Source organism: Dermacentor silvarum, chromosome 1 (assembly GCF_013339745.2).
Source record: "Dermacentor silvarum isolate Dsil-2018 chromosome 1, BIME_Dsil_1.4, whole genome shotgun sequence".
NCBI classification, from domain to species: domain Eukaryota; kingdom Metazoa; phylum Arthropoda; class Arachnida; order Ixodida; family Ixodidae; genus Dermacentor; species Dermacentor silvarum.
Genome location: NC_051154.1, coordinates 150,801,046 through 150,818,425, shown reverse-complemented (window position 1 = coordinate 150,818,425; position 17,380 = coordinate 150,801,046). Strand labels below are relative to the sequence as shown.

The 17,380-nt window shown below is 43.6% G+C and overlaps 2 protein-coding genes across 3 annotated transcripts in view; one reads left to right on the top strand and one right to left on the bottom strand.

Moving 5' to 3' along the window:
* The window catches only part of LOC119436235 (dnaJ homolog subfamily B member 14-like), a 65,251-nt gene that overhangs the window by 29,594 nt on the left and 18,277 nt on the right, over positions 1-17,380 (top strand). For both annotated transcript variants that reach the window (XM_049656472.1, XM_037703028.2), the window contains exons 5-6: positions 10,623-10,705; positions 15,334-15,443. In XM_049656472.1, the coding sequence (XP_049512429.1) occupies positions 10,623-10,705; positions 15,334-15,443 (193 nt within the window). The remainder of the gene's footprint in view (positions 1-10,622; positions 10,706-15,333; positions 15,444-17,380) is intronic.
* Positions 6,459-7,716, bottom strand: LOC125940389 (uncharacterized). The gene is made up of 2 exons (XM_049656492.1): positions 7,342-7,716; positions 6,459-7,280 (listed from the first exon to the last, which is right to left on the bottom strand). Exons 1-2 carry the CDS (start codon positions 7,531-7,533, stop codon positions 7,068-7,070), a joined length of 405 nt encoding a protein of 134 aa, XP_049512449.1. The 5' UTR covers positions 7,534-7,716; the 3' UTR covers positions 6,459-7,067.

Genomic DNA, 17,380 nt, shown 5'->3' with positions numbered 1-17,380 from the left:
CATTTTAAGTGTCGCCTAATTATCACAGCCATGAACAAGGTTGCAACCATGGGAGTGATGCTTCAACATGCTGAGCACATAGCGTGCGAACAGCCGCCTGGCGGAAGCTGTTGTAACCATTAAAGTGATGCCGTGGCTTCCAAGATAGGACTGCGCGCATGCGATTGCGGAAGCTGTGGGAATGCCACCAACAAGCGGAGCACACTTGGCAGCCATGGTGCACCAACTTTATGCAACATGAATGCTGTGCGGCTATTGGGTGCCACACTACAATGTCGTGGGAGAGTGAAATGTGGTATCCAGAGCAGCGAAAATCTAGTGAAGGGTTACTCTCATTTTGTGACTGATAACTTTGGTTTGTGTGCTTAAATTACTGTTGGCTCTTAGTTTTTGACATGTTAGAAAAGGTATAGAGCAAAAATGGTGACCTTAAAGTGTTGCAGGGCCCCTTTAAGGCCTCATTCACACAGCTGGAACTGATCTCATCCTGTCACCATTATGGCAAAAAGCATGCCTGAAACTCGATGGAAAAGTGCTCAAATAGGCAACTGTGCGGCACTAGCGGCCACCACATTTTTGGTTGACCGACTGGACCTTAGTTTAACGGAAACCAAATTAGTTTAGTATACTTATTTAGCAGACAGTGCAAATAATCATTCTTGTGAATGTGAAGATGGGTACTTTACACTATGAATAAATGTGCCACTGTAAAAATTGCAATTTTTCGAATTAGAAGTACGCTTATCTGCCGCTTTTACTAGCGGCTTGTTTGCATATGGCATCGGAAGCATAGTTTCTTACAATATCAGTTAAAGGGAGAACTGTCACTGTGATGTTACTAATCTGTTTTATGCATGGAATTCCGGTATGTGGGGGCTTCGGATTGGCATCGTTCTCAGAGAGCCAGACACCTTGAAGGCATATCTAGCTAGCACCGCTTTGTCTGTCGCAATGATTTATTCTTTGCTAAAGCAGCAAGACCTGTATTTTCTTTAATATACCCCGTAACATATGTATAACATAACATATAACATAAACATAAATATAAGAGCCCGTAACAATATGTATGCACACACGCAAAAAAAAAATTTTTTTTTTACTCAGTCATGGACTTGTGCTTGGATGCACAATTATATGAAATGTAAAATGTACTGGCAGGCTGCTAAACGACACTAACGACGGAGGACTAACGACAAGGTCAGTGCTCGATGTGCAACAATTTGTTGCCTATCTGTTTTTCTTCACTTGCTTATGCATTGTTGATGAGTAAACTTAGTTGAAAGACGTAATACGGGTGAATGAAGACCTTTTATGAAGATTTTATTTTTATTAACTTTTATCTATGCAGCCATGACCATGTGTTAGGCTAAGCCAAGTTCGAGACAAAGCCTCGCACACCCACATATCGGAATTCCTGAGGCAGCACAGCAGCGCCCATTAGGAAACCCGCATAGCCAGTGGCAGAAGATTTGCTGCCAAGGCAATATTGTAAGGAACTTTAGGTCAGAAGAGTGCAAGATTGAGGCAACAGCTCTTAGAGGTACACTGCAGTACTATAAGGGAGATTTCTGACTGTTTTGTTTCTGATGGGGCAGTGCTCTGTCACCGGCACAGCGACAGAAATATGGAGCAATGGCCTGTCGCCTGCATCACTGGAAATGATATTTCTGGGAGAGGGCGACCGGAAAATTCTCTCCTTTGTTGGTGGCAGGACAGAGCAGAAAACAGCTGTGAGATCAAGGCCCAAGATACTAGACAACATTTTCTCATGAAACTAAATTTTTTTTTCATATTGAATATTTGTTTGTATTAAAAAACGGAAATGTCACTTGGCTCATGGCTTATCATGTGACTGATATTTCGAGTACCATAAGACGCAGATACAACAGCACGCCAATTCAAGGCAAAATAATTGTGTAATTTGTCAGTAATGCTATTTAATTTGCCCCTGTGACCATGCAAATCAAGTACATGCCTCAGGCCCCAAGCATGTCATGCAATTAACTTCATACCAATTCTAGTAATGGCTAAAGAAAGTTGACAGATGCAGAGATGTCATTTGGCCGTATGTTGTCATGGTGCTCAGAAGGCTGTGGGCTGTATCCTAAAGCTTTTATTGTGGTCCTTCTTTTATAACACATCACAAGGTCTGTTAGCCAGCTGGACCACATTGAAAAAGGTTGTCCAGCCATTCCTGAGACTGTGAACTTATGTGTGCATCATGTGCTTGTACATCCTGTAAGAGTAAGCTGTGAAATTTTTAAAAGTTTATATTTGAATTTATTCCTTCAACACAAAAATTCATTGCAGATGCAAGAATGCCCAACAGCTTATAAACAGTATGACGTAAGCAGACCGCTTCTTTTGTGCTGTAACACTTCTGGACAGGTACCAGGAAAGATTGCTGTAGCATAGTAGGCATGTGAAGTTAAATTAGAGACAAGGAATGTGAAGCCAGCACACAGAGAATGTTATGCATGTAAGTTTAGTTTTTTTGGGGGCTGGAGGTCATTCGCTTCAGTTTTCATGAACAGTCACAAGGTTGTATGTCAATTGTATGTATGGCCAGAAGTGCGCTAAATATTAATGCTCCTGGCACATCTCCTGACACTCCCTGAGCCATCCACACAGCAGCAGCTTGAGTGGTGTCTTGGGTTGGCTTGTCTGAACCAAAAAAAAAAAAATTTTTTAATTGGTTTCTTGCTGCCCCTGGAAATTGGGGTAACCTTGTAAAAGTTTGATGTTCTGCTGCTTTGGGAAATGGCAAGACAGCACCAAATAATGTGCATATGGCTTTGGTTTTGTGGTTAACAAGAATCAAGAATGAGGTTTTGCTTAAGTTCGTATACGGTCAAAGTGGGCACAACAGCTTATAAACAGTATGACGTAAGCAGACCGCTTCTTTTGTGCTGTAACACTTCTGGACAGGTACCAAGAAAAATTGCTATAGCATAGTAGGCGTGTGAAGTTAAATTATTGCAAATTTCATTAAGCCATTCTTTCTATTGTTCAACAGTAAATATTGCTTCACAGTTTCGTAGAACAGTCCTTGTGGACAGCATTGTCACCGAAGCATTTATGAACAAATCTAACAATAATTACAAGGTGAAAAGCACTAGCATGTGCGGAAGAGATTGCATTGAAAACAGCTTTAGCATGGACTGTGCCTCATGCTAGCTGCTGTTCTCAGATAGTGCCGTGCAAACTAGTTTGTGGTCATCATCACGACCTCCTTGGCAGCCATTTTGTTTGTTTACAGTGGGGTAAGGATTTGCAAGACCATAGTCACTGCAATGTCGTTTGCAGTATTCACTCATGATAACAATGACGATGACATGGCAAAGAGAAAAACTCTTTTTTGTTGTCGAGGTGCTCATATAACATGCCGTGGTAACTTAATGGCTATGGCGTTGCACTGCCGAGTTCAAGGTTGTGGGTTTGATCCTGGCCGCGGCGGCTGCTTTTTGGGGATGAGAGAAAGAGTGAAAGAGAAATGGGGGTGGGAAAGGCAGCGAGGTCGTGAAATGCAAAAAACACTCATGCCCTTAGATTTAGCTGCAGCAGAAGCCCAGGTGGTCAAAATTAATCTGGAGTCCCCCACTATGGCCTACTTTATAATCAATTTTGGCTCGTAAAACCCCAGTATGGGATTATTATTTTTTTAGGGGCTCATAAGCACACTCATCGTGTTTTCATGTTTCAATTAACCACTGATGTGTTATGGAGCCTGTACATGAGCGTTCCCAGTTCCCGTACTGGCACGACATGTAGTGCAGTGGTGCTTTTAATACTTTGCTTGATGGTCAGTGTTTTACGCTGCTTGCCGACTACGAGTGTACCTGTCAGGCAGTATAATAATTTTCTTTTGCTATTCATAAAAGCTTCAGGAACATGCATGGGATAAACATGGACCATTAAATCAACACTGCCAACCAAAATTATTATGCCAAGGCGGTTACATTGCAGTTTTTGTTAAAACAAAAGTCGTTTTATTGAGGTTTATCTTTACTCCCGCATTATTTTCAGAAAAATACACTTGGTTCTTTACCCAGCAGCCTTCAGGACTTCTTTGCTTATTGTGGCATAACTTTTTAAGCAGTGTTGCTGTTACTGCCAGCCTCATGCCCGAAATAACCAGGTTACCTTTAAAGTAGTCTTGCAAAGTCTCTAACACTGTCACATAGACAAAATGAATGTAATTTCTGATGTATGAGTGATGTTTGTTGAAAGTGGCATTCACCACAAGAAAAGTTGGAGCAGCTCATCAGCACTTATTTTAGGGCCGATTGAGTAGACTCACTGGCAGATCCTTACAGCTGCCTATAAAAAGTCAAGAGCAATTGGAATGTAGAGAAAATCGGGCGCACTTTTAGTTTAGGTAGCATTAATAAATGATGCTAAATGTGTTAACTGTAATGAAATGTCTGCAGTACTATGAGCATTATTGATCCAGTTAGTTTCCCACCAATGACATTGTGCTTAAGCCTGTCATGGCTGTTTCTCGTTTGTGTAGCTTATTTCTGAACATGAAAATTGGTGGTTTTGGGAGGGAAAATTCTGCAACGGTCTGCTAGAAAATGCCTGGTCTAATAAAGAAAGAGGCTGTTATGATGCTGAAAGTGGTTACTTGCTATAGTAGGTGGTTTTTAATTAAAGTCGGGTCGTTAATTCAATTTTTCTGTTAATTCGACCCTCACTGAAGGTCTCGACCAGCGCCCGGGCATTTCTATGGGCACAGACTTTTGTTATTTTGATCCTAAAGTTCACCTTCACCAGATAATTCAAACTTGACCAGTTGCCATGCACGTGCCCGACTCCTATGGTGACCCTAATAGTGACTCCTTTAGTGGCTGCGTCTGTCTTGGCAGAGCGTAGAGGGACAGTGAATGCATTTAACACACGTCATCTCCTGTCGGAAGCGCATATGTTCGGCCTGCCCTAGGAAAATCTTCAAGCAATAACTGTAACTTACAATGTTCAATTACAGTATTTAGCTGATTCCAAAGCATGTTTTTTTAAAAAATAAAATTGGCGTGGAAGTTGCTTTCGTCATGCAATCGGATACGAAGCCAAAGCTGCCGTCATGGCCTTCACATGTTTTACCGCTTAACGCGAATGTATTGCGGCGAAGCTGACTTTAAAAAAACTGTGAGGCAAAGCTGACTAAAAACATGTCACCATTGTGCAACACATATTAAACTCTTACCCATTTTTGTTTCTAAAAAATTGGGTGTGTGCTAGATCTCTACTTCTTTTAAGAGCTTTAATGTTATTTCTACGTTATTTTTCTACTTTGGGCACAAAAAGTGAGTGCATGTTTGTTTCCAGCGCATGTTAGAATAGGGCAAATACTGCCAAAAGAATCAGCTGTCTGTTTAGGTGCTTTTTTTTTCTGCACCTTGTTTAATTCAACCTGCCTAATAATTTTATCAATTTCGTTGGTCCCACCTAGGTTAAATTGCCAGAAGTTGACTGTACTAGTCCGCATACAGCCATATGGCTCCCTGCGGTTCGCACCTTCGCACGCCGTTGGAGAAGGAAGGTGTTCATTAAGACTTGGGTTGAGAAATTGAGAGATTTGAATATGGTCTAAGGATGAGGCGATGGCATTTTTCGGCGTCATCTGACTCAGCTTCTTCCAGACCAAAGCGGATTTGCCCTAGAAAATCAATGGCACCATTTGATGAGCGAAGAGATGACTTAGATGCGTATTTGCATCGGTTTGAGAGAACAGCGGTCGGGCAAGGCTGGGAGAAGAGCGAGTGACCCACACAACGTTTTTTCACAACGGTTTCTGAGCCGTGTATTTGAGACCCTTTGGCGGGAGGGTAGCTTTCCTATGTTAAGGATGAGTGGTATCTTCTGCTGTACAGTAATCTTTAGTGAGATTGAGCTAAGGTATCTGTTTTGCAAAGCGTGGTTTATCATGCAATTATTCATGGCCCATTCTGGAAACATTGATTGCCAAAACACAGGCAGGGCACCTTTCAGAAATTTGAGTTCAGATATTTGGAGTTGCGGGAGAAGTGGGAGAATTGGTGCATTACTGAGGACATTTGTTCTACAATTGAGCCTAATATTTGCAATTCTCATATAGGAAATCGTGTTTAACCCTTTATAGACGAATGTTGCCTACAAGCAACAAGCCAAACAAAAATATTTTTTTCTTGCCAAATTTCTGTTTTAAATGTGGAGTTCATGGCTAAATTCTTCGGCCAACACTGAATGATAGGCAGCAGGCGTCATTTGTTGAATTAAAGTAGGAATGGAGGCCAAGAAAGACGGAAGTATGGCGTGTGACTCGCTTTCTTTTGAGAGATGGTCAGAGGAGAAAGACCGATGCAAAATTCCTGGCTGCAGTGGTATTACACAGTTGACGTAGCAGAAATGCACTGTACGCCTCTGTTTAACATTTGACACGAGCTGCCTGTACCACTTCCACACGAAGCCATAGGTGGCTTTGGGCAAAGCTCACGATCAGTGTTCTCCCTGGTGTTTCATTGTTCTGCCTCCGTAAGTTTTGTTTTCATTCCTTCAAATCAAAGAAAATAGGAGCAAAACTATCATAGTATGGCGAGCATCCTCGCATCCTGCGAGCTAACTAGGGCCGGTATAATGTAAAAGTGTTCTAATCTGCTTTTATTCCAAATCGGCCATTAGCCCTCTGTAATAGGTCAAAATGTTTCGCGCTGTGCCCATATGGGCTGGACTCTGAAGTATTCTGGCCTATCACGGAGGGCTAATGGCCAATATGGAATAAAAACAGATTGTAAGTGTTTTACGTTGTAGGGCTCGAGAGCTGCAGCTTCGAGCTGAACAAGTAGCGCCGCCTGCGACACAGTGTTACTAATCAGTCGCTGCTGAATGCGAGCGTGTGCGGGTCAATGCATGGCACCTCGAAAGAATGATGCAGAATCGCGGTCAAAAAAGAGTGAAACTGTGTACTGTTGCGGGTACGGCTACAACGGCTACAGAAACACCACCGGTAAGCTCCCAAAGATTAAATTTTATTGATTTCCTGAGAAGCTTTATGAGAAGATGCGACGGGCGAGGTAAACAGACGCTGTTCAAATTTTAACATTTTTTTTTTTTTTGCTATCATTGGAAATTTGCTCATCGCGGTCATGAACTATGTATTTTTTAGCCCCGAAGCTGGCCTTTGGCAGCCTGTGACGAACCAAACCAAACACAGGCAGGGCCGCTCCATGTTTACACCACCCTCGGCATCCAGCCTTACATGTGCAGCTTGCTCCCATAATGTGCCTTGGGCGTGAAGACAACTAAGTAATAAAAAACGAAAAAATGAGAGAGAGCCAACGAAATAACGACCGTTTTGCTTACCTGAAGCTGCACGTTGAAGTCGACGCTTTTCATTTGCGTGACACATCTACCAACAACGTTGGAGGGGTCCGTTGCGATCATAATTTTTTCTCTAACACCATGAACATGACTGTTTGTGTTAAAGATCATTGTCGCGGAGCAAACTGCTTCGTTTGAAGTACTGTTCCACGCTTTCAGTTCTGCGAAATCCATTTTGCATGGTCATTGCTACCGTTGGCCGGCATTGCGTGTGGCAGAAGCGGGGATAGCGCCTGCAACAAGTCGCAACGTGTTTACGCGCACGGCCGCTACTCACGGCACTGGTTGTTCTAGCGCCGCAGCGCCATCATACCAACTCTCGAGCCCCATACAGACCCTGATGTGCTTGCCTCTCTGGTGATGACTGGCTGACAGTGTGCACTGTACCTTCAGTTATGCTTTTGGCACACACTCCACTATTCGTATTAAAGTTTTTGCTGATAGTACATAGAATATGCTTTGAAGGAAACTATCACTGATTATTTTCAAACTCTATTGCTGAGACTTATTTATTAATGGACTTAGTTACACCTCATCAATAACAATAGCTGAAGATTCGCAGGAAATCAAAACGTCTTTCTTCCTAAAGCAAGCACGAATTGTGAAAATTCTCTATTGTGTTTGTGATTATATCATTTTGGACGGAGCACAATACCCCCAGAAATTAAGATATTTCACTCCTCTTGTATTATTTAAGAGTAGCCTAAAATTTTAGTCTGTTTACTCGAAATATTGGCTGTGTCACTCGTAGCATCATTTGTATTTACTAATAGTATCTTAGTTTATTTTTTCACGCATTATAACTAGATTGTGCATTGTAAAGCTGTATTTTCGTTGCTGTTACTTTGATAGTGCATTGCTATATCAGCAGTTTAGCTGTTGTGTAACTCGTTTAAAGTTCATTCAACACTGTCACGCTGCCACTGAACCCTGTATGTGTTGCATTGTGCACACTTTAGATTACGGGGGACCCGCTGGCAGTACACTTACCTTTAGAACCTCCTATAGCACTTCAAATGTATTTGTCACGATTGTCTTTTAGAAATATAGTAAACTTGACAAAGTGATAGTATCTTCACGCGGTTTCTCCTACCTCTGCCTTACTTGGCTTGCCATTTGACTTTGTGCATTCTTTCAGTATGTTGCACCAGTCATCTTAATACAAGTATATTCTTATGCAGTAATTTGTCTGCCTCAGAAAAAGGACAATAAATGTGAACAATTCAGTGCTTTTTCTAGCTTGAGAACGTGGACAGTCTACTATAGTTGTGTGTACATGACCAAAGAAGTGGCGTAAAAAGTTAAAGAAAAGCTGACCTCTGTTAAAAATTTGTCTATGGGAAAAGGGTGATAAAGAATGCAACAAAGTTTAAGAGTAGTGCTGTGACTACAGCTATGGATAGAGCATGTAGGGGGTTATCTCGCATTAAATTGTGCATCGATCCTTCAGGATAGAAATAGGTAGGGTGGTGTTATTGACGCGATGATGAAACCTGCCTGGCCCTTATGTACACCTGCTGCGCCATGACTAGCAAAAATTGTACCCTTATCCGTGCTTCAAGGGTACTAGTGTGCCAGTACTCTCCTTTCTGTTCAACAGGAGTATGCAGGGAGTGCACTGTAGTGAGTGCATGTTGTAGAAAGCTTGAGTGCTCCACCTAATCATTACTTCGAGGCCACCACCATCTCCATAGTAATGAGGAACGAAGTGTTGGTACAAGCCGGTCTTAAAGGCACAAGTAGTGCCCAAGCAGGCAGGACACAGTGGAATCTCGATAATACGATTCTGCACAATACGTTTTTCAGGGTACTACGTTTCTTTTTCTTTTACCGATAATACGATTTTTGGATGGTACGCTTTATTTTCCAGTTTCTATGAAGATCATATCAACGAGATTCCACTGTAGTCATAGTTACGTGGAAGACTGCTTGAATGGAGGGACTACTGAGGCTTGACAGGAGGGTAATTTTTAACCATATGTAGCCTATTTATTAAAGTGTGCTGTGAGAAAGCTTTGTTAAAGAGAAGTTGTCGGAATGATTCCCTGAAGGTATGACAAAAATTGTTTCAGGGACCTTTAACGAGAACCCTTTAAAGTGAAATTTCTTAAAAGCTGGACATTTTGGAAGCCTCTCTTTAGTTGCTCAGTGCTTTTGTGATAAAATGAACCTATTCCCAAAATTACTCCACAAAAGGAGTCCAGTGAATAGTGGTGCAGGATCATGAGCAACTTTTGCGGGGAGCGTGACGTTCATGTCATATGGACGCCCGCTCACTCCTCCCTCCCGGGCAATGAAACCGCACACATCCTAGCTCGAGAGTTAGCGAGCCGAGTAGGAGCAGGAACAACGCAGGGCCCGAGTGCGGAGAGAGACCACATGGTCAATTATAAGGAAATCGCCAAACACTACAGATTAGGGAGGCAGCATTACCCTCTACCACACTCCTCATTAAATAAACAGCAGGCGACAGCATGGCATAGTGGAGGGGCCAAAGAACACATATACGAACGCAGAGCAGTGGGAGACCGCACTGCTCAGTTCAGACAGCGAGCACCAACTACAAGGCATCGGGCAAGCCGAAGATGCCACTAGGACCCCAAGGGCTCCTGGCCGCCATCTAAGGGAGGGGAGATAAACTTCTCTTACACTTGCCGCTTTCAATAAAAGTTGTTTCTCTCTCTCTCAGTTTCCATTTGTTTATTGGCCAGAGTGAAGCTGTAGCACTTTAGGTATACGAAGTGGTGCAGTTGCGCCAGAAGTGAAATTTCACTTTGCAGTGGAGACTTTTGTGGCTTGAGGTCACTTGCCATTGTGGCTCATTGACTATGCAGTTCTGCTGCTGAGGTGTGATGTGGGTTAGATTCCTAGCTACAGCGGTCAGATTCCAATGGAGGTGCAATGCAAAAACTGCATGCTTAGGTTTAGGTGAATGTTAAAGAACAACCCCGTATACAAAACCTGCAGCCATTTGCTATAGCGGCTTTCTCTGCACGAGGGTTGCTCTAGGACATTCATCATCCAGCTGGTCGGTCAGACTTGTGATTCAAAGTACGGCTGGTAGCCTTGAACTGTGTTATATTAGTAATGTAACATTCGTGGCTTTATTGCAGTTTAATTATCTTGTTCATTCCCTTCCCCGTACAAAGAACTAAGTTTTATGAGGAGCTCTGTCGGGCAGTATATTTTTATTTCATCCCGTATTAGTTGCCCTCTCTTCACACACTTAAAAATTATTCTTAAAATGTTCTTTCTCCACACAGGCAATGTCTATGTACGAAGAGGCCCACGGTTTCAGCATCAGAGGCAGCAGCATGGCCATGCGTCAGCAGAGGCACATGCAGATGTAAGTTTTTTTGAGGTATCAGCATGATGCGAGCGTCCATAAACTGCTCTTTTTTATTTGATCTTGCCGTTTTGACAGTGTACGTTGACATTGCTCTAATTCAACTTCCCAGACTGATAGCATGAGGATCACAATTGTTTAGTTTTGTTGCAGAAACGCAACTTTCCAATTGGGGCAATGTACTTTTTAATCCAGGAAAGCCACGTCATATCTCTCAAAGCTAAGGTTGATTGGTTGATTTTTTTTGATCAGACAGTATCTTATATCATATAAAGATTTTTTGGAAAACAAAGAAATCTTGGAATCGCCCAGTTATTCTTATCTGTACAGTTTGCGCCCGTTACAACATACTTTCGGATATAACAGACTATTCTTCACACTTGGCATGGTCTGTCTACATAGTAAAACCTTGTTAATTCGGAGAATCGTATGCCGTATTTACTCGAATCTAACGCATACTTTTTCCTGATAAAACGCGTCCAAAAATTGCGTGTGCATTAGAATCGAGTACGACCCTAAATCTATGTTACCGTATACTAGCCGTCGGCATTTTAGAATGGCCGTCTCGCACGCGCTATGAGTCTAGCTACACTCTAGCCTAGCTGCCATAGCTTCCTCCATGTGCTGCAGCATGTGTGCTTAGGCATTAGTCTACTGTCTTCCCATTTTCTGTGTCTGCTCTATCAGCATGAAGTGCCGAGTTCATCATAATGCCGCATTTAAAACAAAAGTGATCGTGTGGGCGGAGACGGACGGAAATCGGGCCGCATCGCGGGTGTTCGGTGAATCCGAAACTTGCGTGCGGGACTGGCGCAAACAGAAGGAGAGGATTTTCACCAGCAAAGCAACGCGGAAAGGTTTCAGTGGACCGAAGCAGGACATATTCTGCGACGATCCACTTCGGCGATACGCTTGCCTTGGCCCTATCTTGAAACCGATCTGCGACGGCGAGAGTCCGCCGTGCGCTGTGTTTTTGCCGCTTAGATTGCGTTGAAGCGAGAGGCATGCTAGCACGTAGGTCAATTAGCTGGCCGCGCTTCGTCACTCCAGCATTTTGACAGCGAGTTTCCGCGGTCAACAAGGGAGATGTGTTCATGTTTGCAAGTTTATATGACCGATAAAACTGCTATTCTTACTTTGTATAGCGGTCTACTAAAACCCCCATTTTTTATTCATGTCAACTTTAGTGCATTGGAAGTAAATCTTTGTTTTTCCTAATGGGAGAAAGATGTATTTCTGTATGAAAGCATGAGGTGCGCGGTACTGTAAAGGATTTTTTTTGGGGGGGGTCACGGAAAATGGGTGTGCGTTACAATAGAGGGCCCATTATAATCGAGTAAATACGGTAATTCGGATTTGTCCCCTGGTCCCGGCAGGCGTATGCATTATTTAATGCAATAAAGCTCGTTAATTCAGACGTATTTGGCCGCACATTGGTTAATTCGGACAACTCTTTAAGCTTGGTGAGTGCAGAGTGTAGCAAATGTGCAACGCAAAAGTGCAAAAACGGTGCTAGCAGCTAACTGAAACGAAGCGGCGGAGTCCGCATCGCTATAGTCATTAGCGGAAATAGTACGTGGATGACGGCAGTGCCGAAACACTTTGTCCCTATTTGTGCCTTTCAAGCCTTTTCTTGCGTTTACCGCTGCGCAAAACACCTGCGTCGGCTGCGTGCCTTCATGGCTGCTAGTCACCATCTATGATTGCATCGATGGCGAATACGGTTTCGTCTGCAGTGGTTGCAGCAAACAGTAGTTTCGCTTTGACTCGGTGCATGCGTTGGCTGTGTGCCTTCAGAACTGCAAGGTCGTCGTCCATGATCGCGTTCATAGCAGCCGCGGTTTTGTCCACAGTGGTTGCGGCGAACAGTAGTTTAGTTTTGACTCGGTGCAAAGCACTGGCTATATGAAGAGCATCGGCTATATCGCAATGGCGGACAGTTTATTTGCGACCAGCTCACTGTTAAAAAAATAATCGGGATGAGTGCGTGGTAGTGAAAAGTATGTCTCTGATGACGTGCGCCACGGCCATGCTGCGAGCGCTAATCAGTCACGAGATGACAAGAATTGCAGCTTCCACATTTTCTTTTGTGCAAAATAGAAACGGGATTTGCTGATTCATCCAGTAAATAAAAGCATGTTGACGTAAGCATTTGTTTGTTCTCTTCATACCTTCGATAATTCGACATTCGGTTAATTCGGATATGTTTTTTGGTCCCGTGAAATCTAAATTAACAAGGTTTTACTGTACAATCAATGCACCAAATTCCACTTTTAATGGACCCGTCTGTAACAGACTATTACGTACAACGGACAAATATTTGAGCACATGTTGTCCAGATGATATGAATACATTGTATTTTGCTGCGGCAATGCGTGCATGCGGCAGGGCACTAGATGTAACTATTTGCGGCTACTCACAGAATGTGCGAAAATGCACTTTTTGTGAAGGAACAAACATGCTAGCGGCAAGCTTCTCACAACAGCGTGCCCTTTAATGCCCAACAAGGAGTTTTTGGGTTGACTCACCGCCGCCCACTGCTGTTGGCTCAGTGACGAACAAGTTCCAAGGGCCAGGCCTAACCAGCGTAGCTTCGAAAGCGTAGCGTACGGCGCTTCAAAAACAACCACTGACGCTTGCGAAATGCATCGTTTTGATAACACTTTATTTCTCATCGCAACTATTTGCACAAAAAAGACGATAGGCTGATATTCGCGGCATCCCGAGTTTGAAGCGCATGATGTGGTTGAGCTATCTCGCATGCAGTGCAGTGGCGGCCGAACGCGAGCACCCAGTTGAACTTACCTTGTACTGCAGCGCTCGTTCGTGCTGCAGGTTTGACAGCAGTCGTCACTTGTTGCAAAAGATAAAATTAAGTAATTGTATTCTACCCACCACTGTGTTGTATAAAAAATAGTAGTTGGTGTTTGTATCACTCCCTGCTGTTGTGCCAGCCGTTAACCTTGCCATTGTGCTAGGGTATGTTATGCTCTAGTGTGGGGAAACTAACATTTGTATTCACTGTTCAGCAACTGCATTTAATTACTGTCTGGCTAGCTTTTATGAGGGACATTCTTGAATTCTGTTTGCTGCTATGGTAAAGATTTGATGTCATTAGTAAAATATCAAATAAAGCATTCTTCAGTTTACTGCTTGTTTTCTGTCTGTGGTTCAGCGAAATAGAAGAAATAGAAGTGAACAGGGATTGATGCCACTGAGGGCACATAGCTATACCTGCTGTGTCATATTCAGCAAGCTTCATTCGCAGGGGATATCAGCTGACACGGACGGTCAAGTAACCTTATGGTCCTGGTTTTATATGGGGAACAAAAGTGCCATGTTCTGAAGCTTGTCATTGACAACTTCGGTCAATACATTTGGCTGAAACGATTGCTCAGACAGCAAAAGAACAGCTGCAAATCAATCTAGAATTGTTGTTCAAAATTACATTTACTGAAATGAGTTTTTTTATCCTTACTGAGCAACATAAAGTCCATTTGAAGGGTTCTGTGTCAAACAGGGGAGTAGAAGCCTGCATGAAATCCCCCAAAGAGCTTTCTGAAAAAAGTCGCAGTTTTGCTGAAAGGGGCAAAACATTGATTGCAATAGCTAATTAATTAGACAGCTGTGCAAATTAAGATTACTTTTTTATCGGCCGTATAAATTGCAGTAAACGTTCACTTACTAAATTCACAAGCATGGTGTCGTGCGCACAGGCAAACATGAACAGATCTCGCTCGATGATGGTGGACACTCGCTGTCGGGACGCTGGCATGATGAAGAGCGACAGCAGTAGTGAGCGAATGCTTTGGGCTGCCTCTAGCGTGTAACTGGTGTCCAAAACTTGAAACTACGCGACTTTCAGCATGAAACGTGTGAGAACACAGCACACACGAAGCCACGAGCTATTGCGCTCGTGTAACCTTTTTGCCCACAGCAAATTACCTTCAAAATAGAGCGTATGGCCGTGCTCAGCCGTGCCACGGGCAGCAGCGGCCACGCTTGAATCAGACATCTGCTCCCCAGCCTCGCTTTCCACTCCCCGCGCTACCATTGCCTTTTGCACACGACACTGGGTGAGCGGGAAGATGGCGCGCATCAAGCGACCCTCCTTCTGAGCTCACCCTCTCACACTTTCCCTCGCACCTACAACATACGCACCTACAACCGCAGGGTGTGATAGGATCTTATTGCACTTGGACTTTATACAGGACATCATGGTGAAGGCGATGATGGCGGCGGAAATTCACCTGGAGTGTTCCTATAATTGCTATTGCAAGCAAAGTTCCTATGATTGAGTCGGCCAGTTTTCAGAGTATCTGTGGTGAAGCCCCGACCTAATTGAACCAAGGTGTGATAATGACTTGGAGAGCTGCCAAACCCAACCAAGGTGATTTCTGGGCGTGTTTCGTAAAGTGAATGTGTATAGCAAGTGCATATTGACATTATGCAGCAACATTAATTTTACTGTGTCAGATGAAAAAGCTGGCCTCAATTATAAATTTTTTGATAAAAGTGAACAGACTTTTGGAGCCCTCCTCATAAGTTTACTATGAGGAAGTCTGTAATTTTTATTGTCAAAGGGTGGCAATGATAACATTGGAAATTGTGTGGCTATTTCTTTACAGAGCAGTTACAGTGTGCTGCTGCAGATGATGCCCATCATAGTGTTGGTGGGAATGTCTCTCATGTCCAGCTTCCTTGTCCAGGACCCCCCTTACAGCCTCGTCAGAACAGCGTTAGTCTTGTCTTTATTTTTTCTTTTGTTTCTCTCGCTGAATTTTATCCTGCAACTGTGCTGTCCCCTGCCTGAGTGTAAAAGTGGCCAACTTCACTTGATTGATGTAGTCGTTCTGTGTAATCCACTTGTTACAATACCACATATGATATACTGTTTATAAGAATTACAGCGCTTAACAAAGTGTGTGCAAATCATTGAGCACATAATGCTATAAAATAATGTATATATCTGCCACAGCAAAAAGCAAGGACTAATTATTCTATTTCTAAAATTAATGAAGTTTGAATTACCAATCTTATAATGTGGTTATTGCATGCATGTTAAAAAACCTGAAGTGTTCAAAATTGATCCAGTGCTCCACTACATCCCTAAAAAGTTGTAGCTAGGGGTGTGCGAATATTCGCACTTTCGAATAGTTTTCGAATAGTGTTTGCTATTCGATTCGATTCGCACCGAACTTTTACTATTCGAAGTTCCGGAAAATAAATACAGGCAACGACCGATTTTCCGGACGCCTGATTTTTCGGGCATGCCGGGTAATTCGGACACCTTCACGGCATTGCCACGTAACCCCATAGAGTCAATGTATAATATAAGAAATTTTGAAATTTCAGACGGAAAAAACCTTCGCCGTCACTTATTCCGTACTTTTTGCCATAACCGCAGGTTCGTAACGACATTAATCGAAGCCATCACTGCCGCCATTTTGATTATCTTGCCGCCTCAAACTGGCGCTTTCGCACGCAGATCCGCTGGCAACCAGAGCCACCACCGCGGGAACGCTAGGCCATGTACTTTGGCGTTTGCTGCCGAGCTTTTTGCTGTTCGGTGCCGTGTTATTCATTCAAACAATTCACCGCTGTTAGCAATTAAAAAAATATGGGGTTTACGTGCTAAAAACACGATCTGATTATGAGGCACACCGTGGTGGGGGACTCCGGAAATTTGGACCACCTGGGGTTCTTCAACGTGCACCTAAATCTAAGTACATGGGTGTTTTCGTATTTCACCCCAATCGAAATGCAGCCGCCGTAGCCGGGATTCGATCCCGCGACCTCGTGCTCAGCAGCCCAACACCATAGCCACTGAGCAACCACGGCGGGTACCGCTGTTAGCGATGGCGCCGACTCTGCCTTTGTAATCCTCGCCAATGGCTTCGAAGCTCGGAAAGCACGGCACGTTGCATAATGCTGGTTCCCGAAAGTCAGCTTCGCCGCAATACAGTAGTGTTATGCGGTGAAGCATGCGAGAAGTATTGCGGTGAAGCATACCATGAGTGGGTAGGGGCAATTGTTACGATATGGTATGTATTCCTTATACACGCGTGCAGCCGCCGTCTCCTATCACAGTACGAGCACCGATACGCCTAATAAGTGTACTGGCACGCCTTCAAAGCTCTTTCGGACATGCCTGTGATTATTTGTGCCTGTGGGGGCAGTCACAGGCATGCATTCATTGTTTTGGACTGCCCGATTTTGGGGCGTTTTTGCAGCCCCTAGGAAGTCCGAAAAATTGGTTGTTGACTGTATAACGGTTTCATTCGCTGAAAATCAAATCGCAGCGCTTCTAAATGACACATGCAAACCCAATTAATTCTCCCTGCAGAATAATTTTGACATCCTTCTAAGCCAGCAACGGCATTCACAGCCACAAGCAGAAGCAGAGAGGTACTTGCATGATGTCTCTGCACCGAAAGGAAGGCCCGTGTCGCTGGTGGCAGGAGCAAGGTGCAAGAGCTTACCCTTTGCTGGCTCATCTTGCAACGCAATACCTGTTCATACCAGCCACAAGCGTGTCTAACGAGCACCTGTTCTCAGTGTCTGGTGCAGTTGTTGCTAGCAGGAGAGCGTGTCTACTTCCGGGACATGTTGAGCAGCTTGCTTTCCTCCATGACAGCATTCAGTGATTGAACTTGTAGCCATCCATTCTATTGA